We start from the raw sequence: 22330 nt of genomic DNA on the forward strand, positions 1-22330 counted from the left end.
ATTGCGGTCTACAGGAGGTGAAGAATTTACCCCACAGGGGCCGTTCGGAATCGGACACAGGCTTCCGTGAAGACCAAACGGCACATCCTACAAACGAAGTCTGAAGAAACTATGAGCAAAGATGCCGATGCGCTGTCAGAGAAATTTCCGCCCCTTTGGTAGCTGGGAAATAAAAGGGAAACACGGGGGACGAAAACAACAGAAACCCAAAAGAAAACTCACAATGGCCTCCCCAGCCAGCTCAATGAAGGATGTGTGCACTTGATGCTTCCGAGTCTGTCCGGATTTGACTTCAGCTGATATCTTCCCTGCAAGTCTTGCCACGCCTACTGGAGCTTGCCCTTGGAAGACCAGGAGGACAAGAATTCAGACCATCCACCACATCTCTCTTCCTCCAGGACAGGACCTTGCAGCCATTCGAGCCGCCGGCTCGTCCTATGAGACAGCGCAGAGTCAGTGCAAAAGGGTTGGTTACACGGTGCTTTCTTATCTGAGCCGTTGATATACCGGAGGAACAGTCATACCTGTTTCGGTAGTTGGCGAGAGTTTCGCCACGGGTAGTACTTGCGTACTATATCAAGTCAAAGGCCCGTCCCGCTCGCAGCTATGGCTACCTGGAAGGAGATTGAGGTTTGTGCAATGGCAAAGGTACACGAAGCTCCTTTCTCTGTTAGTCGTGACAGTGGCTGTGGCTCGCTGTGTACGGACAAGAACGAATCAGCTATTCATCATATCAACCCAGAGGTCGAAAGCCCCTACACTCGTCCCCTGCTGTGGTCAAAAGTGAGGGAGTACTGCCGCGATGCCTTCTCGGAATTCTTTGGGACCATGATCCTGATTCTATTTGGGGATGGTGTTGTTGCGCAGGTACTGCTCAGTCATGGTGAAAAGGGAGATTATCAGTCTATCTCTTGGGGATGGGGGTGAGACTCTTTTTTTCCTTTTTTATACCTTTTCCATTTACACACTCTCTCTAACACCCCAATCATCAGCCTCGGAGTCATGCTAGGAGTATACGCCAGCGGCGCATCCGGCGGCCACATCAACCCAGCCGTAACAATCGCAAACTGCATCTTCCGCGGCTTCCCCTGGCGCAAGCTCCCAGTCTACGCCCTATCCCAAACTCTCGGTGCAATCTGCGGTTCAGCCATCGTCTACGGGAACTACAAGTCAGCAATAAACGCCTACGAAGGCGGACCAAATATCCGCACAGTACCCGGCTACTCGGCGACGGCAACGGCGGGCATATTCTGCACGTACCCGGCAGAGTTCATGACAAAGACGGGCCAGTTCTTCTCGGAGTTCATTGCCAGCGCGGTATTGATGTTCATGATCTTCGCTCTGAAAGACGATGGCAATCTCGGCGCTGGTCCGCTCATCCCTCTCGCGCTGTTCTTCGTCGTCTTCGGTATTGGCGCTTGTTTCGGTTGGGAAACTGGATATGCGATTAACCTGGCGAGGGATTTTGGTCCAAGATTGACCTCCTATATGTTGGGATATGGACATGAAGTGTGGGCTGCAGGGAATTATTACTTCTGGGTAGGTTCTGTCTTTGCCCTTACTCCTGACAGTGGAGTACTTCAGGGCTTGTTCGCGTTTGCTGACAGTTATCTTAGGTCCCTATGGTTGCACCAATACTGGGTTGCACCTTCGGTGGATGGCTCTATGATGTCTTCCTGTATACAGGCACGGATAGTCCAATCAATACGCCCTGGATGGGGATCAAGAGATTGTTCGGGCCCCTTACTGAAAGGCGAGTTGTGCTACAGAGCCCAGTCTAACCGCACAAATGGCGTGCTGAATGAAGGGCTGGGGTGGACTTAATTCAACGCCATTCATGACCTGTTTATGACAATTTGGTGTAAAAGGGGACGGAAATCCGCAATGATATCTATTTGTTTAGCGTTATGCAGTCTAGTTCTTGATACTTGACATGATCTATAGTCATTCGTTTTCTCTCCTTTCTATGTGAGCAACGTGTTTGTCCAGGAGAGACTGGATGGATTGTATGCAACCAATGCAATGGGATTGACTATGAAACAGAATAAGCATAATACATTACTTGTACATTACTTGGTCTAGATTCGGAGATATCATCCCCAGGGATATTCCATAGGTCCTATAGCTGTCCAGCTAGACGGGACCCAGTTGGCGGATAGTTTGCCAGTTGGCGGGAGGCTTACCAGTTGGCTGGAAGCTCTCTAAACCCGTCTAGAACTCGGCCTACATGATTCCAGAAGAGAGCACAACATCTGCAGCTTACTTACTTTTTAACTGACACATGACCCTGTCATGTGTCAGAGTTAGCTCGTGGACGGAACTAGTGTCTGCAAGTATAGTACTCCTAACTACATGACGGCAACTCTACATCGATCGAAGATAGACAACTCAGAGCCAAAAACAATGTTGCTACAGGTATGATAACAGTACACAAATGCGCGAAAACAAATGCCACGTATTTCACAGTAGACACGAAAGATTCAACACATCTAGCTGACAGAATGCTGCTATAAGAACAACAGATTCAAATGGCTACCGCACACCCTTAGCGCTTGCCCTTCTTGCGAGGAGCAACGACCTTGAAAGCAGAACTGGCAGCCTCTTCCTCGCGCTGAACGGCAGCAGCAACGGCACTAGCAGAGCCCTTCTTGGCAACCTCGCTCCAGCCACCGCCGTTCTTCTGCTCGCCGAAAGCACTGGGCGAGACGGGGTCGACAATGCCCTTGTCGGCAAGCTTGCGGCGGCGAATGAATTCCTCCGCGAAGCGGCGACCGTCCAGGGTCTGGGAGTTGGCGTAAACGGAGTCGGAGATGATCTCAGCCTCGGCGGGCAGGAACAGCAATTGCTGGACAAAGTCATCGACATTGATGCCGCTGTTCAACCCCTTGCTCAGAGCCAGAGTAGCCCACTTGGTGAACTCCTCCATAGCTTGGTTGGGGTTGGACTGGGGAGTGCTGCTGGTCAAAGTACGGGCAGCAGTAGGCCGGGGCTTGGTAACGACAGGTGAGATTGGGGTCGTTGCGCTGGCAGCGCGAGGTCCCAGAGGAGCAGTCGGCACACCCTTGACCTTGCCACTGGCGCCGACGGTAGTCCAGGCACTGGAGGTGGCCTGGCCGGCGGGGGAGACGGGAGCAGGGCCCTTGCTAGCAAGGTCGGCATACCGCTTGCCGACAGAGGAAGGCACTGGGGGGCTGGGGGTTGCAGCCGCGGCGGCGGCAGCGGCAGCGGCCGCGCGGTTCTTGCGGGCTTCCTCCTCCTTCTGAATTTGGGCCAAGGTCTTCTTAGCCGCGGTGGTAGTAGGAGTGGGCTGGGTCTTGGTAGCCCAGGGCGAGGTAGCAGAAGCAGGCGTGGCCGGAGATCCAGCGCTGGCCCAGTTGGCCGATGAAGGCAGGCCAGGAGCGGCCTGTGCTTGCGCTTGGCTGAGACGCTCTTGTTCCGCAAGGAACTGGGCACGACGGGCTGCAGCGGCGACTTCTTCGCGCTGGGCGGCAGTACGGGCCTCAGCTTCCTGGATCTCCTTGAGAGAAGGACCCTTGGGCAAGTCATTGGCCTCCTTGGCCCAAGGTGCAACCGAGGTGGGAGCGGCGTCAACAGGGGTCTGGGTCTGGGAACGAGATCCAGTGGCCAGGGACTCGGCGACGTTTTGGCGGTTACGCTGCGCGGTAGGCGCCGGAAGAGGCGAAGCCGAGGGTGGGGGAGGGAAAGGCTGGGGCATAGCTTGGTCGACCTTCCAGACTGACTCAGGAGCGCCATGGGCTTTCTCATGTTCCTGCTGCTGGCGTTGGGCAGTCGCAGCCTTGTGGACCTGCTGGGACAGAGTAAGAGGCTCGGCGCCGGTAACAGAATCAGTCAGCTGTTGAGCTGCCTCCTCCATCTCGGCAGCAACATCTGCTTCGTGTTGTTGAGCAGCGGTAACAGGGTGGGTAGGGAGACCCTCGGCGGTGCGCATGCCCATCTCGCCTTCTTGGGCGCGGAGGGCATGGAACTGACGAAGACGTTCCTCACGGGCGTGCTGGTCGAAGGGATCTTCCTCATGGGCCTTGTCAAAGTCTTCCTGTTCCTGCTGAAGCTGGGCACGATCTTGCAACATTTGATTAACCTGCTGAGACTGCAGGAAGTTATCGGGCTGGCGGGCAGCGAATGAACCAGCATTGCCGAAGGCAAATGGATCCTGGCGGCCGACGTTCAAGCGATCAAGCAGAGCAGGGAGTTGATCCTGGCTGCCAAAGTCGGTTCCCAGCATTCCGGTTCCCACGTTGGAGAGGCCACCCTGTCTGGGTGCAACGCCATCGAAGAATCCGGGAAGACCTTGGGACTGCATAGGAGCTTGAATCGGGGACGGCTGGTAGCCCACCGGGGATGTCATGCTCGAGAAGCTGGGCTGGCTCTGAAGGCTATGGGCGCTAGACTGGTGCTGCAGCGAAGGGTTGATGGAAGAGGAAGGAGCCCCGGGAGGAACCATCTGCTTCATGATGGCCTGCTGCTGAGCCAAATGCTCCTTCTGTCGAGCCATCAAGTACTGCTCTTCCTGCTTGCGGCGCTCGAGCGCATTTTGTTGCTCGGCGGTCAAGGTAGTACCGAAGCTAGGGAAACTGCCGGGGAAGGGAGGCTGAGCAGAGCCAGCGGTGGTGTTGGTCCACTGGGCAACAGTGGGCTCAGGGCCATGGGGGAGCCCGATTTGGGGTACAAGGAATGGTTCGCGTGAGTTCCCAATGCGTCTCACCAGCTGCGCCAGCGGCTCGAACTCAGTGTCCTCAAGCTTTTTGATTTGCAATTCGGGGCTGAAGAAACCGGCCTTGAACCAATCATGCATCTCAAGGCCAGTCCAGGGGCCCTGGATGTTGCCCTGCGGATCCCGGTAGATCCAGCGCATCCTATCCGGCATAACCATGGTGCGTTGCTGCGAAGCAGGAATAGCCGAGCCAGGGGTCTGGCTAAGATCGTGACCAGCCAGGTTGGGAATGGAGCCAACGGCCGAAACGGGTGTTTGGGAAGCAGGTGTTGAACCAGGATGGCTTGCCTGCCCGCCCTTATCGGTTTGCGAATGATCGAGTCCATCTAAGCCCACCGAATCGGATCTTCCCTGCTCGTCTTGCATGGAAGAGAAAAGGGCACCGAGTTTGCTTGAGCGGCCGATGCTTCCAGTGCCAGTTATACCAGCGTGGGGGCTAAAGAGGCCACCTCCGCCAAGGGTTGACAAGCTTGGAGATTGAAGATCGCCCATGGTGCCAAAGATAGGATCGCCGAACCCACCGCCAAACGCAGATCGCTCACGAGTCGGGGTGCCGACAGCAGCACCAGACCAAGTCGAAGTCCCTCCCAGAGAAGTCAGGCCACCCAAGCCACCGAGACCAGAAAACGCGCGATTAGCATTGACACTGGAGTTTTGGCTGCGATCAACAATGGGAAGATCCATTCCCGAGCCAGCTCGTCTCATCGAGCCGAAGGGGTTGGAAGTATCCCGAAGTCCGCTAAGTCCAGGATGCTGCGCCTGCTGGATATCCGATCCATCGGTGTCAACGTCCTCCGGTTCAGCCCGGTCGCCGTGACGATCACCATGCGGGCTCTGGTAAGGATTGGTGTTAGTCGGGCTCGTCGGCTCGTGTCCCTGGAGGAGGCTAGGAGTTGGGTGTCGAGAATTCTCTTGACTCATCAACTCGCGGAACCCAGGAATGTTCGTCGAAGTCATCCCGAAGGCGCCAAATCCGAGATCAGGTTGCCCAGGACCTTCATCCTGAGACCCGCCAAGAGCCGCGCTGCCACTGCGAGGCTCGTCGAATGGATTCGTCTCGCTTCGGTTGGCACGAGTCTTCACGGCATCACCCCAGGGCGACTGCGAGCGTCCATCGCTGTCTTGTTCTGCAAGACGCTCAAGGTTGCTCATTGTCTTTTCCTTGGAGCCGGCCGTATCCTCAGAGCCATCCTTGGCCAGCAAACCCTTGAACCTGCTTTCCCCACGGAGACTTCCATACCCTTGTTTCTTTTCACCTGTGGGGGTACCGGAGCCAGAGCCAAGAGAGAACGCCCCAAAGGCACCCATCGGGGAGAAATTGGCGCTCTGCGAGGCCGAGCCCCAGGGGGAGGTTGGCCCACCGACGCCGGTATTGATGGGATTGGTGGAGCTGCGTTTCAAGGTACCGAAAGGAGAGGAGGGATTCTCCCTACCATCCTTGGCCTTCTCATCGACCTTCGGGTTTGGCTCTCGGAAATCAGTTTTGCGACGCAACAGAGCCGGGGGAGGGGTGGAGGTATTGGTTTCGTCGCGGAAGAATCGGGAGTTCGAACCGGTGGGCGACATAGGGTTGCCGATCGATTCTCCAGTCTCCCGGCGCCGAGGGCCCGGACGCCCGGCGGTTGGGGAGGAGGTGGTGTAGTTATTGATATGGCCCTGAGGATAGGAAATCGAAGACTTGCGACCTCCAGTGCCCGGGGTGGCATTTTCCTTCGCGGCGTTGGTGGGCGGGGGCTTCAAAGGAGAATTGACCGAGGCAGCGAACAACTATTATGCAGTTTAGTAAAAAAAGACTCACACTGGCGGACACAACACCCACCTCTCGCTCATCGTCCGTCATTCCCGTGATCCCAAGAGGTTCCACCTGGCCGCCATGATCCCAGCAAACCTCAGGCCCCGCGGCGTTGTTTTTGTGGTCGTCCCGCTTCCCCCACGCTCCATTTGCAGGAGTTGACACCGTGTGGGGATCCCAGTCGGCCACGAAGTAATCCTCCACGTTCTTAGTCAGGGATCCTTCCTCCCGTTGCGCTTTATACAGCTCTAGAAGCTGATCCTTGGAATACCGGGCGTCCCCATTCCGTGCAGTGCTAGAAGTATTTGTGCTCAAGTGTGGGGGGATGTACGCGCCACCGGCCGTAGGTGTCGAGGCAGATACAGGCTGACTACCATCCCGTTGGTGAGAAGGATTAGTAGCAACAGAAGGACGGCGGAAGGTCTGCGTAGCTCCGTTCATGCGGGTGCGGGACCTAGTTGGCATTAAAGTTAGCATCGGCGACCTGGAGCTCGAATGTGGACGGGCACAGCAGCCAGCGATGACAATGAGCCAGTTTTGTCAAGCTGAAGCTACAATAGCACCGAGAAGACTGAATGGTGTTGACATACCATTCTCCGCCAGTCGAACCATCCCCCCTCCGGCTGGGGTCCTGGGTGTTGCCGGCAGCGGCCGAAGCGAAACTCGATGGAAGTGGTGTAGGCATTGTAATAGAGGCTATTATGGTCGGATGTTAATTCCCAACGTAATAACCGATTCAGAGATGTTTGTCGCGAGACCTGTGGCGGGCTAGCAAGCAAATGTGTGATGCGAGCGGATGAAGTCGCAAGCACGAGATTGAAAATTTGGGGTGGAGGTGTGAAGTTGAGAGCTAGAAGCTAATCAATTCAGAAGGTAGAGAGCTGTGAGAGAGGTAATGCAGATATGCGAGCGCCAGACTAACAAGGTCGAGAAAGAAGAGAGATCGAGTTTCGATTTCGCTTGGGAAGTTTCCTGGGCAAAATTGATTAAGCGGTGGGCGTGGCAATACGCGTACCTCGTTGTAAATACAGTGTATCCAATGTTCGGTTGTCGCGTGATCCGCCGCTTGAGAGGACTCAGTGCGGCGTATTTATGGAACGAAAATTACATTCTGCCAAGAACGGGTACTAGATACACGCACAACACTGTGTCTTCACTGCCCGACTATTCTACTTGTGTACTTTGCATCAACTTCACTCACTTCTCTACTAAAGGGGAGGATGCTTTATATGACAGAATTTGAAATAAACTGCAAACACTGAACCCATGTTTGAGCTCAAACTTTTCTCCGTCAAAACCCTAAAGGCTATAGAGAGGGACGACATATGCAGTACTGAGGTGGCTTGACGCAAGCAGAGTGAAGTGGAAACAAAGAAATAGACGTGTAAGGCCCCACTACAGCCACGTTCTTATTTTGATTGGCAACTTAGCTGCTTTCGAACACCTCACATCGCCATGAAAACTACGAGGTTTGTTTGAACGAACTTCCTATGTCTCTTTCATAAAGACAGAGACAACAGACTGGAAGGACGTGTTCCACAGATGCAAGAGAAGGGGGCCATGAGATGCATAACCCATACATATCCCTTTCTCCCCAACTTCTGCAATGCTGGGCAATCCTCCCCTGTCTCAAAAACAGTTTCAACGGTCTAATGTGTCTTTAAATTCAGCCTGGGATTGTGTTGGACAAAGAATCCCATTCTCCGTTGTGCCTGTTAGTAAGGCTGGATCATTGTGTCGCCCTTTGTAGAGCTACTGACCTGCATGCGGCATATCCTATCTGCTATGCTTCATTCTATACTCACTACAATGCTTTGATTAGCTGACTCTGCTGAGATCAAGTCACACAGAAGCAACACAAAACAGCACAATGAATGTCTTGGTCCAAATCGATATGATGGGCTCAGTGTTAGAGGTACACGGCTCTTGTCAAGACTCTATAAAGATCACATCTCGTCTGCGGCAATTTCCTCTTTACAGTTCTTTCGCTCCAAGACAATCTACTCAGCTTCCTATGAACCTTAAGTTCTCCAACACATCAAAAGCTATCTTCTTCTAGGAGATTGTCCCGTGATCAAAGAAGATGAGGCGTTCCAGACTCACTGGACGATCCAAACCTAAAGACACAGAATTTGGATGGTACTTCGCCGGCGAGCCAATGGACAAAAAGCAGTCTAGAGGCGGGCGGATCAAGCTGGTTCGTTACGGGCCGGAGGTGGAAGTCTGTGCCCACAGCCGATGCCCATCGCCATCGCGCGCTCCGGAAAAGCCATCTTGCACCTGCCACGATCGATGTGAGCATCACTTGAATCGGACACGGTCCCCTTCACCAAACAGCAGTGAATATTTTGGCTACGAGCCTATCAGAAGATGCTGTGGTGGATGCCACGCTATCATATATGAGTCTGGTCCTTCTCCACATGCAGAGAAAGCACCTTGCTCATGCAACAGCCGGTGTGAGCTGCACTCGAACGAGAACCGTTCATTCGTGCCCAACAGCAGTGAATCATCCAGCTCCGAATCCATGATAAAATGCTGTGGCGGCTGTCAGTCATCGACACGCGAGCGTCGTTCCCCCGAGACCCGTCCCACCACGCCGAACAGCAGTGATTATTCAGACTATGACTTCCCTCCCAGAAGACGCCGCGGCCACCGCACCTCGAAGCGCGAGTCTGAAAATGCTCCCCAGCCAGACAGCTGCCGATGCGAGGTTCACACACCCCCTAGCACACCCCCCACAGCAAGTCCGAAGTACATGTCCGCTCGCACGTCTTTCGCGACGTCGCCCCGCCTAGTCCCGATAATCAACAAAAATGCTCACCATCACTGTCGCAAAGCGTCTTACTGCGAAACCCATCCTGAGCGCTGTCGTGCGCGGACTTCTACCCCTTTACCTATGCCAAGAGCAACGCCGACACCAACTCGCTCTGCCCATTTCAGTGAACCCCCGCCGAATGGTCGTAGCTCTCGCAATAAACACACTCAGCCGAGAAGTACAACCAAGCGGCCTGCTTCTCCGTCCAAGCAGATGCCAATTCTAAGGACTATGCCTTCTTCGAAGTCTGAAGGCCACCGGCCAGAGCACCAGCATCGCAGTTACTATTACATGGACGGGTATCATACCGATGACGCTGGCTATTACACCACTTATGATGATGACTCTGCGTCTGAGACTTCCAATATGGCTGCCTCTGGCTTCGATGCACATGCGGATGAGTCGCTCTGCATGAATTATCACCGCTGTCGTCCGAGGTTCGAGTGCGGTCAGGGCTGGGTGTGTGGGAGAGAGTGAGCTTAGAACAGGTTGTGCTCCCTTGTTCCGTTAGCCATGCTTCTGGTTTCAATGTAAGGACTAAAGATGACCTCTGTTGCGTCGTTATGTTTGTTCTGTTTTTTTTTCCCTTCTGGTCTCCTGATTTCGTCTCCCAGACTGGAGGATGATTTGGTTGCGGTTTAGATGTCCAGAAAAGCGTAACGTTTTCCTTGTTTAAGACTTCTCTCAGATGTCTTGAACCTTTTGCCTATCACCAACTAGAAGCAATATAATTCTCTGATAGCCAACATCCTCGAGTTTCCCCCTCGTGGTACGTTTGCGCGTAACACATAGTAAATGCGATATTTCATAATTGTTGAGGTGGCTGGTTGGAAATGATGTAGCAAGATCCGTATTTAGATCAGAAGACAAAACCTCCAAAGCCTCAACCAACGAATTTTCCAGTGCGACTATCAATACCGTCCTCGGTCCTCTCAGTATCTTTCCATGGTTGACTACCGAGCCAGTGGTGGCTGATATTCTCCATCTCAATACTCGCGAGGTTCCCCTTCATCGCCAGGTTTTTCAACAATAGTCCTGCGTGGATAGGTTATGGACTATCTATAAGGTACTTAAAATAGCAATGTGACAGACCTACAAGGATTTAGCTGCTCCCGCCAGACGAATAGGTATGACGGGACTTCCATTACCCCCGGGCTGAAGGTATGACCTCAAGTGATATATATTGAGGACCTATGGCGCTGGGCGAACATGGCCCACATGGATTCAGACGGGATAGGTACCATTGGAATTGTTGAACTCAGAATTGAGAATTCACGCATTCTGTCAGGGACCTGCAACTGATTACCTATCCTATCCAGTCCTCTGCTAGATAGAACTACCTGTGCCCTCGGGCATTCGGCCCCAGACACGCTGCCATACGCAATCAACCTTGAGACCTCGGCTATCGATAAGCATCTCATCTAAGCGTCCCCGCACGTCCAAGTCGAACTATGTCAAGCTCCATTCATCCTGATAAACCCTTTGTCGAACATAATCAATATCTAATACACTCAAAATGTCGAAAGCAATCTACATATCCCCAATTGATGGCAAACCCGGCAAGCCCGGCCAGGTCTACTACCCGCTCTCCCTGCGCACCGTGCCCAAGCCTTCCCCGCAAGGGGGTGAGCTATTGGTGAAAATGATCGCCGCCGCGCTCAACCACCGCGACGTTTTCCTTCGCCAACACCTCTACCCAGGCGTGACTTTCGATGTGCCCCTGCTCGCAGATGGAGTCGGTATCGTTGTCGGAGCCGGCCCTGACGTTCCCAACGCGGATAAATGGCAGGGCAAGCGGGTGATCCTGAGCCCCGGCACTGGCTGGAAGGATTCGCCGGATGGGCCAGAAGAGGCGACCGGATACCGGATTTTGGGAGGCACAAAGTTCTTGGATAAGGGAACGCTGCAGGAATATGTGACTATGGAGTACTCAGAGGTCGAGGAGGCCCCCGAGCATCTCTCGGATGCCGAAGCGGCGGCTCTGCCCCTGACCGGCTTGACGGGGTGGAGAGCCCTGATCTCCAAGGCTGGTGAGCGGAACTCTGGAAAGGGTGCTGCTGTTTTGGTTACGGGTATTGGTGGTGGTGTGGCTCTGATGGTGCTGCGATTTGCTGTTGCCAGGGGTGCGCACGTCTTCGTGACGAGCTCGAGCCAGGAGAAGATCCAGAAGGCTATTGAGCTGGGTGCTGCCGGTGGAGTTAGCTATAAGGAAGAAGGTTGGGAAAAGAAGCTGTTGGGTATGCTCCCTGCTGGTAAGAAGAACTTCGATGCCATCATCGATGGTGCTGGCGGTGATTCTGTTGAGAAGTCTGTCAAGCTGCTCAAGGTGAGTGCTCTAGCTGCATATATGTGCTTATGAATGAACTTACTCACGCTCACAGGCCGGTGGTGTCCTCTCCGTCTATGGAATGACCGTCTCGCCTAAGATGCCATTCACAATGGCGGCTGTTCTCAAGAACATTGATGTCCGCGGTTCCACCATGGGCTCCCGCAAGGAGTTCAAGGATATGATTGAGTTTGTCAACGCCCAGAAGATTCGTCCTGTGATTTCGCGAGTGCTTCAAACCGAGCTGGACGACTTGTCTGCGATTGACGGGCTATTTGAGGACATGAAGAATGGCTCACAGTTTGGTAAACTGGTTATTGAATTTGGCAAAGCTGCGGGCAGCAAGTTGTAAACAACCCTTGCTACGATGTCCATGAAGCCATGATCCTGTATCTCAGGGCTGTTTATATACGTACAAATTGAGATGCTTTGTGCAGCAAGTACGAGTTTCGCTCCTTCCTCGGCTCACTGACCCAACACGACAGCACAGTCTGGAAATCCTTTGCATCTTCAACCTGCACCACATTATTGTCACTCATCTCATATCTCACATCCAACTGAGTAATTGAAGCTCCAATACGCTCATTATATAAGCACCTTCGCATTCATTCCAGTCCGACCCAACCATGACCTCAAAGAAAGAGCGTCCCGCCGCCCGACAAGTCCTCTCCGTTTCACGCGGACATCAGAATGCTCCCCGCGTGATGTCTGATTCCCGGTCTTTACTTGATGACCCTTGGGATGAGGGTAGTTTCCAGGTATTGTCATAGGAAACAATTGACTTTATAATTCATCCTTCGATCGCTAACAGTCAGCCAAGTCCACAGACGCCACTCATTATGCTCTGCAGACCCTCAACAAACACATCGAGCGACGACTCGCAAAGGTGCAAGCCAACACCATCCGCCTGAAGCGCGAACTATGGCTACTCCAGCGACATATCAAAGAATTCCGCCATCCCCTGTTCGAGAACTGGGAAGCTGACGTGCTTACCCGTCTGATCGAGGTCGCACACGCCCAGCAGTATCAGAAAGCACCAAGTGGACTTGTGATCGGACAGCCGACATTTGCTGAAAGGGAAAAGCTCACCCAGACATACATAAGTGCGGCGAAGGGAATCCGCCTAGCGACTCTTCGTAAACTCGGTCTGTCGGAGAAGTACCATCAAGCTTTGCAGCGATACTCAGAGGTGAGTGCTTTTGGCTTGGCTCTATGTACTTTGCCTGAGTTAGCCCTAACATGGAACAGGTCGCGCCTTATCGAAGTTCGCGTCCCTATCAGACCGAGTTCACGTTCGCCAAGTGGCTGATTGAGGAGAAGGAGAATAGGCCAGAGCTGTATGAATTCTGGTCGAAGCTTTTCCCAGTTTGCTACAATCGCAGCATTGACAAGAGTGCGGCTATTTTCTAGTGGCATGGGGAGGACAGTCTCGGTATCCCTTCTTGTCTCTCTGTCATCCGCTTGATGTTTGTTTGGAGAGAAGATCCAACAAGGGCTTATTATACATACGCTGTCGCTCTACCGTTGGTGCATGTTATTTTCTAGAGGTTTGTGGGACCTTGCTCTGCGTTTCTGCGTTTCGGTCTCATTCTGCTTCTCACTCTCGCTCGTCTCAGCCTGTCATGTGCATATTCAGTCTTTCCTTGTCGCTGGCAAATCAAAGCCAATTCCAACTATTGTATGTTTCTCCTAGACACCTCGCAGTCTTCCGGCGCAGCCTTACCATTACTTGAGCTAGTAGATGATCGCCCAAGCTAACAGCTCAGCCTCTTGCAATGATCGACAGTTTAGATGTCACCTATCACGCAGGATTACCACTGTTACATCGGCAGAACAATAATAACCACCTATAGACGACGAACCTCCCGCCGGACAATGCCCTCGTATATGCCCTTGTATGCCGAACCGCGCAGATCCACATAGCCAGTCCGGTCCTCCAACAATCCACGGTCTGTCGCCCAGCGTCCTCAATCCGCAGTCTGCATCTACAAGTCCCGCCAGTGCCACTACCGAACACGAAAAGACGAACAGATTTCAGATACAAAATCATCAGCCAAGGACCACATGACGTAGCGAACAAATCCCGAATCACAACACCCCCCTATCAGAGGCTCAGAGCGCAGTAAGTAGTAGCCAATGAACAACTCACCGGCTAATTATAGCACACCGCATCGAGGTGCTAGATGTTAAAGTTTGAGACAGCTCTAGCTAAGCCTCTAAATACTCCGTATTCCGCACTTTCGCTGCAATAACGGTCGGCTTGGCAAGCCAGCGCCTGATCGTTTTCCAACTTATACGCAGTACGCGATATCCTGAAGATGTCTGTGGGCCTGGTGTGTGCAGAGTTATGCTATCATTGCTATGCTTAGCTCTCGGTTGCACTGGCGGCACTGCTACCTCCGTGCCTCGTGCGTTAATGATGAAACCCACTTCGATCTGTTAGATGGGCCGACGAGGATAGGGCTTAGCTGGAGGTGTGCATATCCACCTCCAGGGCTCCAGGGCTGCTAGGTAGCCTGGTACGGAGTACGGAGTACAAGATGGAGTTATTGTACAAGTACCCCTACATAGAAGGTGGTTAGGTAGTACCACCGGAGTATTCTCGCTAAACTCAAGTCGACCGCACTCAATCCATGAAACTGCAGAACCATTCGTTCATTAACTAATGGAACCCCCACGCCCAATCTTGGAAGTCAGTGACGATAAGATTGATAAATTGGAAAAAGAAAAAAAAAGTTAAAGGCCGAGGATAGCCGAACCAGTCACTGTGCTGCATTGGCGCAAACCACTCGATTTAGGGAAACGGTCCAAACGGACATCCACTTAATTGACACCCGAAAAGGCAGGCGAGTGCCGCGAGGTCGATTGTATTCGGATCCTTTCGATCCCGCTCCGTTCGGAGACAGCAAATCTTTAAAATGGGGTGTCAAAAGTGGGTAAACCCTGTACGGATAACGGGTACGGAGTAGTCCGTACTTATGTTGGAAACCCGCTATGGCCCGATGGGGCTGTCTCCGACTTTTGGTTTGGGAGTTGTGGAGCGGGTTAACCTCGGGACATAAGATCTTGAAGTCGGGGTGAAATGCCTTCCGAGAGCCGATTTCTAGTTTTTTTTTTTTGTTCGAAGGTTAATGTTCGAGTTTGAATGAGGTTGAGTAGAATTGTATTTGTCGCTAGATTGAGAAGACAGGCGGTTTCATGGTTTGCTGGTCGCCCGACCGTTCGGCATTGGTGGTTTTAGCTTGAATCGCGTACTAGTTAGTTGGATGCAACCAAGGTTAAGTTATGCTCTGGATGGTTTCAAGTTTATGGCTTTATCGGAGATCCATCGTCTATACTGTGTAGTTAGATAACATTGGTGTTTTTGTCTCGATGTGAGAAGGTCAAGCCAGATTTCTATGTTCTACTCTCTGGTGTTAGGATGGTGGTATATACTACTGCAACTGAGTGCAACAACGGATATATGTTTGTGCTTCCATCACAACTACAATGGGCATCACCTACCTATTTCAAGATTATTGGATGCTTTGCAGAGTCCAATCTGCATAATATCGGAATAGATACTTCAGGTTTGATTAGAGAATACCCAAGAAGTCGATATCGCTGTCCCCGTCGCAAAACATGCACCTCAATTTTGAGCCCAGGTACTAAAATAAGCATAGCACTTCTACACGATGCTTGGAACCGTGGAAAGAAAAAACGCCCAAACTCAAAACCTACACGGGGTCACACCTCAAGCCCACAACATTAGCTAAGATCTACAGCTATTCTATTCTATCGCTCCGCAGCGACATCCATGACCAGCAACGGAGCCGGGAGAACGCCCCCGACTCGGTAGATGATCCACAAAGTTTACAGTGTAGTGGAACCTTGATGCCTGCTAAAAATGGTGAAACAGCGAGTCCTGCTTTGTTGTTTGGACTTGTCTCCCACTGAAACATACTCGTTCGATCTGAAGGAGATCTGGAGATGACTAGTTTGATTCGGATGTTGTTTTATGTGGAGGATAGGCAGAGCTAAAAATAAGATGCTGACCTCGGAGCTTCTGTACAATTTCCTAGGCTTACGGCGGTGTACCCCCGAGGTCGTGGTCGATGGTTGATAGCTCCTGGTAGTTTCCAATTGATTGGCCCTATGCATCAATCCGTTACTGGGAAGACATAAGGCATGCTGAACGGATCAGCTGTAAAGACCAAAGCACTATGTACATTGCCATTACCCATTCACCCGGGACTAAAATCATAACCCTCATTCTCCATCGAACGTGCACAGCCTGTGGAGACAGATAGCCTAGGGGAAATAGTCAAATCCCGCTTAGCATTCACACCATATCGAAGCTACCTAATGCAACGTCCTCGGTCTAACTTGGCCCGTCCAGGGAGTTAAGCAAGGTTAAAACCGAACACGGGCGCCTGCACGGTGTAGACACTGCTGCCTGTGAGTGGCCAGCTATGACCGACCCACGACATGGAGTTCGCATCTGCCGCTGTGATAGACGGACGGTCGACGAATGAGGTTGTCAGCGACAGAGATAGTTGTAGGGGTGAGAGCGGGAAAATGTGCGTTTGCATATGGGATCTGATCCGTGCAAGGTCCTGTAGGTAATTGAGTATGACTGTATGAGTGAGATTTTGTTCGATTCTATGTCTGCAGGGTGACTGCAATGGACTCATCTAACTAGTCAAATACTAAACGCCAGACTTGGTGTCCTTTTTCTTTCATGAATCTAGTGAATACACTGTATTTAAAACATCCTCCGTCAGTTATCCAGAAGCAAATTTATGTGAAGCGACTAAAGTCCAAGCGGGTCCCACTCCAGTCCCATCTCACATTCCTCACCCAACAGTGCAGCCCAAACACATGCAACACCATAACTTTACCAGACCAAATCGAAGATCACCACCCGTTTGTCTATCTCTTGTCTCTCCCCCTTCACGGACCGACACAAAAACGTAAGGGTGATCTTCTTCCAGGGCAAAGAGTCCTCGATACCCGATCCCCTCTGTGTCGATGTTTCACTCGTGAGCTCCATGATTCAACCAATCGATACAGTGGCGCAGAGTCCTTGCTCAGCCCTGACAGCTCCTTCTACTTCCGTGTGCTCGCCCTCGCGCTTCTTGGAAATAAATGAATTGAACGGAGATGAGATTAGAGCGTGAAATGGAAACCCCATTCTAATGTCAATTATTTCAATAATTCACCCCTCAACCCGTGGCTGCATGCAATCAAGTCTGGCTCGCATACAGACACACAGGCACGAGCGGCAAGATCACGGACGTGTTGGAGGCAATAGTTCGAGTGTACCTGCATTAACTGAGGGGTTCTTGGGAAATGAATGAATCGAACGGAGATAGGATGAGAGTGTAAATCCTCATTCTAATATCAATTATCCCAATAATTCATCCCCTCAACCCGTGCCTGCATGCAATCGAGTCTCGCTCGCACCCACAGATACACAGGCACGAGTGGCGAGGTCACGGACGTATTGGAAAGCAATAGTTCGGGTGTACCTGCATGAACTGAGGGGTGCTTGGAACCTTGGAAGGGTTTGAAGGGTTCTGAAGGGTTTGTGTAGCTAGGGTGGATTGAGTTTACTCCTTCGAGTTAGGATGGACACAAGGGAGGGGATTAGGGATTAAGCTGTGATGTAGATGCGATGGGCACGACGTAGCGTGATATTTTCAGTGGATGGTTCAATGGTTCAATCAAGCATCGGCTTTGCTAATAGTTGAAAGTGTAATCCAAAGGATTAGGTAGAACCTTGGAAGATGAGGTAGTCCGGAGAGACCGAGATCCGAGTATCGAAGCCCTACATGGCGGATTCATCCGCCTCGTATTCTCTTTTTATTCTTTCGAAAGAAAGAAAACAATGTCATAATGGGTACACGACTGTCCGATCGCCCAATAATATCACCAAAATGGAGCACTTCAAACAAGGCTCCTCGTCCGAAGCCCTAGTTGGTGTTTCCATAGTCCGTATACTTCGGTATCGAGCCCTAATTTCCTCCTTTCAAGGAACGAATTATTTATTTCTTCAAACCACTAACTTGCATAGAAGTTCATCAATCTGCATTAACCAAAGCAGATATCTATTGAAAATTGTGTTCGGATGTTTTCCTGTTAAAGGTAGTTCGGGGGTTGGGTGTTCGAGGTGGAGACATACGCACCCGAAGATTGGCCGATCCTGGGACAAACGCGGAACAGGCGCGGAACAGGCGACAAACTAATTAGATTGTGTGTTAGACCATTGGTTTTAGAATCGAAGGGATAATTAGAATTATGGGATTTGATATAGATGTTGTCCCTTGGATGGGATAGAAGAGGGTTATGCTCCTTGCTCTGGTGTTTGGGGTGGTTGGGGGTGGTTGGGAGCATTGGATATTGCAATTGAACATGAACCGTACATTTGAATTCACAACAATCGTACAGCATGCATGCATGTAGGGAAGATTATTTGATTGAAATCATGTAGAAAATAGCAAGGAAAAAGTGTAAGGAAGAGAAAGAAGAATAATATCGCCGATGGTTGACGTTGATGCGAACCCGTTTCGGATGCGATCGCTGATTGAAGCTTCGTGGGCAGATTGCTGATCATGAGCTCCACTGTCCAACCGAGATCAGAAATGTTGGAAATCATATGATCCGATACTGAATTGATGTTGATATTGCCATGTACGAAGAATTTTGTTATGCACTCAAAATCTTCCGAACAATTGTGTCCACAACCGTACCGCGGGATGTGCTCGTGGCAAAATCGCGGAGTTTAGCTGCATTTGTATCTTATCGATAGCAGATTTTCTTTTTTTCTGTTACAGGTTTTTCCCTCCCCGTGGCCCCTTTTTCCCCATCCCTTTCTACATCGTGGGTGGCTGGTGCTGCACGAAATAAATAAAAATGTGCATCCGAACGGTTGAGGCCTAAATAGGCTTAGTGTCATTTGAGCAACAACACCTCGATTGAGAAAGAAGAAAATAACCTTCTGTTCCGAATATGCTTCGAATCTCTTGGACCCTTACACTGATGATCTCATGAACTTTTCAAGGTCAGTAGTGAATATTTGCCACAATGGAGAATGATTTTATTTCGGCCATTGTGCAGTTACATGCAGCTGTAACAATAGCATGGTTGACGTTCGTAGAACTGCAGATATCCATGGGTTGACGCGCTGCATCGGATGATTTTCTGTAGAACAATGATCTCCCGCGCGGGGATTGGCGCGATCGACAGGGCCAAGATGAGCCGTTGAGATGGGAATATCTATATCGATATATGTGCGCGTGTGTGTGGGATTACTTTGGTATTGCTGTTACTACTTACAACTAGATAAATCGTAGTGTTATATCAACAATAATCCTCCAGGGCGAAGTTGGCTGAAGTAGGGCTAAGTGAGGTGACAGTGCAGAGTTGGAATGGAACCGTTCCGTTGGATGGATCTTCGGTTCCCAAGTTGATGCCCGATCGGGCTTAGGTAGGGAAGTCACAGCCAATCACAGAGTGGGACCCTTGCATAGTCAGGCCACCGGGGACCACCGAGTCACCTGAAAACTGCAAGGTGTGCTAAACTTAGCTCTTCGTGTTTATTAGCTTTTTGTGTTTTTTATTCGGTTGTTAGTATTAGTCTTCGTACTAAATCCTCAGGATTCATTTACAGGAGAGTCAGATGACCCGAGACGAACAGGTATAAATGCATCAGAGTATGTTTTTAGCTTTCTACGCAGTAGTTAACTAGTTTGGAAAGTCCATACTAAGCCTTGGTGATGGGGTGATGGGTACACTCACATGTGCAGCCTCGTGTCAGAGGGGAAATGTGAATTATCATATTGACCGACATGACGACACGAGTTGTGTACATGACCTTTAGGAGATCCCCGAGTGGAGTATCGAGGATCTGGAGAGCAGACAGTCCCTTAACTTCTTAAGGGTTTCTTTGACCAAAGTTCGGCCGGGCCGGCGTAAGGAGAAGTTCGGACAAAGGAGTCCCTGAGATCTGAGTACCGATAGTGGTACTGTATGGAGAACACTTCCAGTAAGGATAAGCGTCATTGGATCAGAATGGATCAGAATTCCGGGCATAAAAAACACAAAAAGAAGGACCCGAAGCTGAGGTAGGGAGCTAATTATACCCTTAGCAGTAAGCAGGAAAGGAAAGGAAAAAGAAAATAATCAGAATGACCCGTTCGGCTGCTGATTGGTCGGGATATAGTAGGAGAGGAGCCCTTCGGAGAGAGTCCCTGTTGTAGTTACAATCCCTGATTGGGCCTTGACCTAGGACATGGACCTTGTCAGAGTCACAACACTCCCTTCTTTTAGTAAAGGACTACTCCGTATGCGATGCAGTAGAGAACTCAGGGAATAAGAACACACAACAACAGTGTACAAAGGTAACCAGAAAGAATCAAATGGCCTTACCGTGGAACTTCCGTTGTACTTTTTTTCCTATTGGTTTCTCCACTTTTCTTAGCGGCGCAGGGCCGCCCGATGGGTGTCCCAAGCAGACATCACCACGTTCTCTTCCTCACATGTTAAGCCTCTTAAAGATGGTCATTTCTGGTCACTACCCAGGTAGTTCCAAGGTTCAAGCTCTCGAGATTGAGAATTATGTCAAGACCACTTTCCCTCAAGCATTAAGAATTAAATTGGTGGATCTGACCGGTCGGACATCTCGGAAAGCATAACAGTCGGCTTTCTAGTGGCTTCCGACTTGGAAGGTGACTAACTCGTTTGTAGATGGTCCGCCTTTATCGCCTCTACGTTCTCGAGACTCGACCTTGGGAGACTCGAGATAATTATAGAGAATTCTAACCAGCCCGAAACCCTGGACTGTGTGACCGTCGTACTGTACCTACTACTTTCCTAGTATGTTAGAAGGTAAAGCGTATTAATACCAACCCAATTGATGCCAAGTCCCCCCTCTGTGCATCCCCCACGATTTCCCACTAGTCCCTTTAGTCAGTGAAGGAGGGAATTTTGATTGGTTCGAATGGAGAAGATGACCAGAAATTATATTTAAATCTGGAAACTAAAAAGAGAGAAAAGCCAAAAAAAGGAAAAGAAAATCAAAAAAAAGCCCCCACTCCTCATACAGTTCAGTTGCACTCTGACCTGCTCTAATAATAATCCATATAATCCTCAATCCTCGTTGCTTTTAACCCTTCTGGTCCCATCTTCCTTGCATCTTGGATCTCTTTCTCCCCCCCCTCCCGTCTGCTTTCAATATATCTATTATGACTTTTTAGTCACACATTCGCTCATCCACGTTCGCTCTTACGCTCGCTTGCCGCTACGAGAACCACGTTCGCTTTTGATTAAACCTGCAGAAAAGAAAAAAACACCCCGATTGGAAAACGATTATATTCCTAGCTATAATACTTAATTTGGGTCGCCTTGCGCCTTAAACCCGGGATTTTCGGCCAATCTTTATCAAACCCCCCGATTCGGATCTAAGGGAGAGATATTCGAAAGTGCAGTCATTTGTCCGACATCACCTGCGTTTGCCGCATCTCGATTATCTCTGTAGATCCCGTTTGTTGGTCTCCGTCTCAGTTGAACCTTCAACGTTCAATATCAAGGAAAAAGAAAGAGGCTTCTTTCGTCTATTCGCATCGACTTTGTACTTGCGACGGTCGACGCCTAGGGAATTGGGAAGCTGAAATTCAACCAATCGCTCATCTTGTCTCGGCTGAAGACACCCATTCGATCCTGAATCTAGCGGAAACGCAGCCCTCTGTTTGGAAGGGTCTCAGAGTCATTAGAGATATTGGCAGAGGCAATATCCTTTCAGGAACTATTCAGGTAGATCTCCTCTTCAGCTTAAGGTTAGTATCAATGTCTCCCCCCACTCCCCCTCCCTTTGCCCACGGTCTCACTTGTTCCCCATCGTGCCTTGCATACATCCTCTTTCGGCTTCTCGTTCTCTGGTCATTCTCCTTGCAGCCGGAAAGTCGTGCTCCCTCTGGGAACTATACCAACGACTGGAGGGAGATGACGATAGTTCTTCGAAGCCGTCGGATAGCTTCCCCGTCCCGCTATTGTCTCCCCGGCAAGTGTTTGTTGTTGACATTAGACTCTCTTCTTCAGGTTCGACGGCCCTTGGATCTTGCATATTATCTGGAAGTCAACAGCAGAATCTGGTCTCAGTTCAGACCTTCTTTCTACTTTCTTCTGATTCACTCGGTGAGTTTCAATTCCCCTTAGCTCAGAAAAGCCCGATGCACCGATCCGGTTCCCTATAGCCCTGAAAGCTGTTCTCGTATACTCATTCGTTGAGTAGCCTATCATCATCATCCTGCTCATTGTGGCCCAATTTGCGTGAAGTTTCCCGAAACACTTCGTGGATCCCAGGAAAAGAAAGAAACCCGAAACCTATCCAGTCTACGCTCGTTGCTCGTCGTCAGCCAACCAATCTCACCTCTTGCCGTCACGAACAAGCGGTGGACCTTTCTTGGACCTTCACTGCTAAGCGACAGCTTCCCTTTATGAACTAAAGCAATCACGGTCGAAATCAGAGCCTGTTCCTGCAGCCAGCCGTTCCTAGTCTCAGCCTTAGTGACTTATTCCTGGATGGTGATTCGAGGCCTGTCGTTGCCGCCATTTTTGTGAGACTGACAGCAACTTCATCTTGTCGCTCGTTCTGTCTCGGAGAGCACTCCATTATTGCTCGTGCTT

The 22330-nt window shown here is 50.7% G+C and overlaps 5 protein-coding genes across 5 annotated transcripts; 4 read left to right on the forward strand and 1 right to left on the reverse strand.

Moving 5' to 3' along the window:
• Positions 1-606: 606 nt before the first annotated feature.
• On the forward strand, positions 607-1781 carry N7515_005415 (MIP/aquaporin family protein; the record flags this gene model as incomplete). The annotated part of the gene is made up of 3 exons (XM_056666159.1): positions 607-923; positions 993-1539; positions 1617-1781. 3 exons carry the CDS (start codon positions 607-609, stop codon positions 1779-1781), a joined length of 1029 nt encoding a protein of 342 aa, XP_056519755.1.
• Positions 1782-2545: 764 nt separating this feature from the next.
• On the reverse strand, positions 2546-7209 carry N7515_005416 (uncharacterized protein; the record flags this gene model as incomplete). Its single annotated transcript, XM_056666160.1, has 3 exons — positions 2546-6499; positions 6552-6978; positions 7115-7209. 3 exons carry the CDS (start codon positions 7207-7209, stop codon positions 2546-2548), a joined length of 4476 nt encoding a protein of 1491 aa, XP_056519756.1.
• A 1398-nt stretch (positions 7210-8607) lies between these two features.
• N7515_005417 (uncharacterized protein) lies at positions 8608-9816 on the forward strand (the record flags this gene model as incomplete). The annotated part of the gene is made up of 1 exon (XM_056666161.1): positions 8608-9816. One exon carries the CDS (start codon positions 8608-8610, stop codon positions 9814-9816), a length of 1209 nt encoding a protein of 402 aa, XP_056519757.1.
• Positions 9817-10855: 1039 nt separating this feature from the next.
• Positions 10856-12017, forward strand: N7515_005418 (putative alcohol dehydrogenase; the record flags this gene model as incomplete). The annotated part of the gene is made up of 2 exons (XM_056666162.1): positions 10856-11665; positions 11721-12017. The coding sequence occupies 2 exons, from the start codon at positions 10856-10858 to the stop codon at positions 12015-12017; spliced, it is 1107 nt and encodes a 368-aa protein (XP_056519758.1).
• A 274-nt stretch (positions 12018-12291) lies between these two features.
• N7515_005419 (uncharacterized protein) lies at positions 12292-13075 on the forward strand (the record flags this gene model as incomplete). The annotated part of the gene is made up of 3 exons (XM_056666163.1): positions 12292-12423; positions 12477-12854; positions 12914-13075. The coding sequence occupies 3 exons, from the start codon at positions 12292-12294 to the stop codon at positions 13073-13075; spliced, it is 672 nt and encodes a 223-aa protein (XP_056519759.1).
• Positions 13076-22330: the final 9255 nt, after the last annotated feature.

Source organism: Penicillium bovifimosum, assembly GCF_028826915.1.
Source record: "Penicillium bovifimosum strain IBT 22155 chromosome Unknown utg000005l_segment0_segment0, whole genome shotgun sequence".
In the NCBI taxonomy this organism is placed as follows: Eukaryota; Fungi; Ascomycota; class Eurotiomycetes; order Eurotiales; family Aspergillaceae; genus Penicillium; species Penicillium bovifimosum.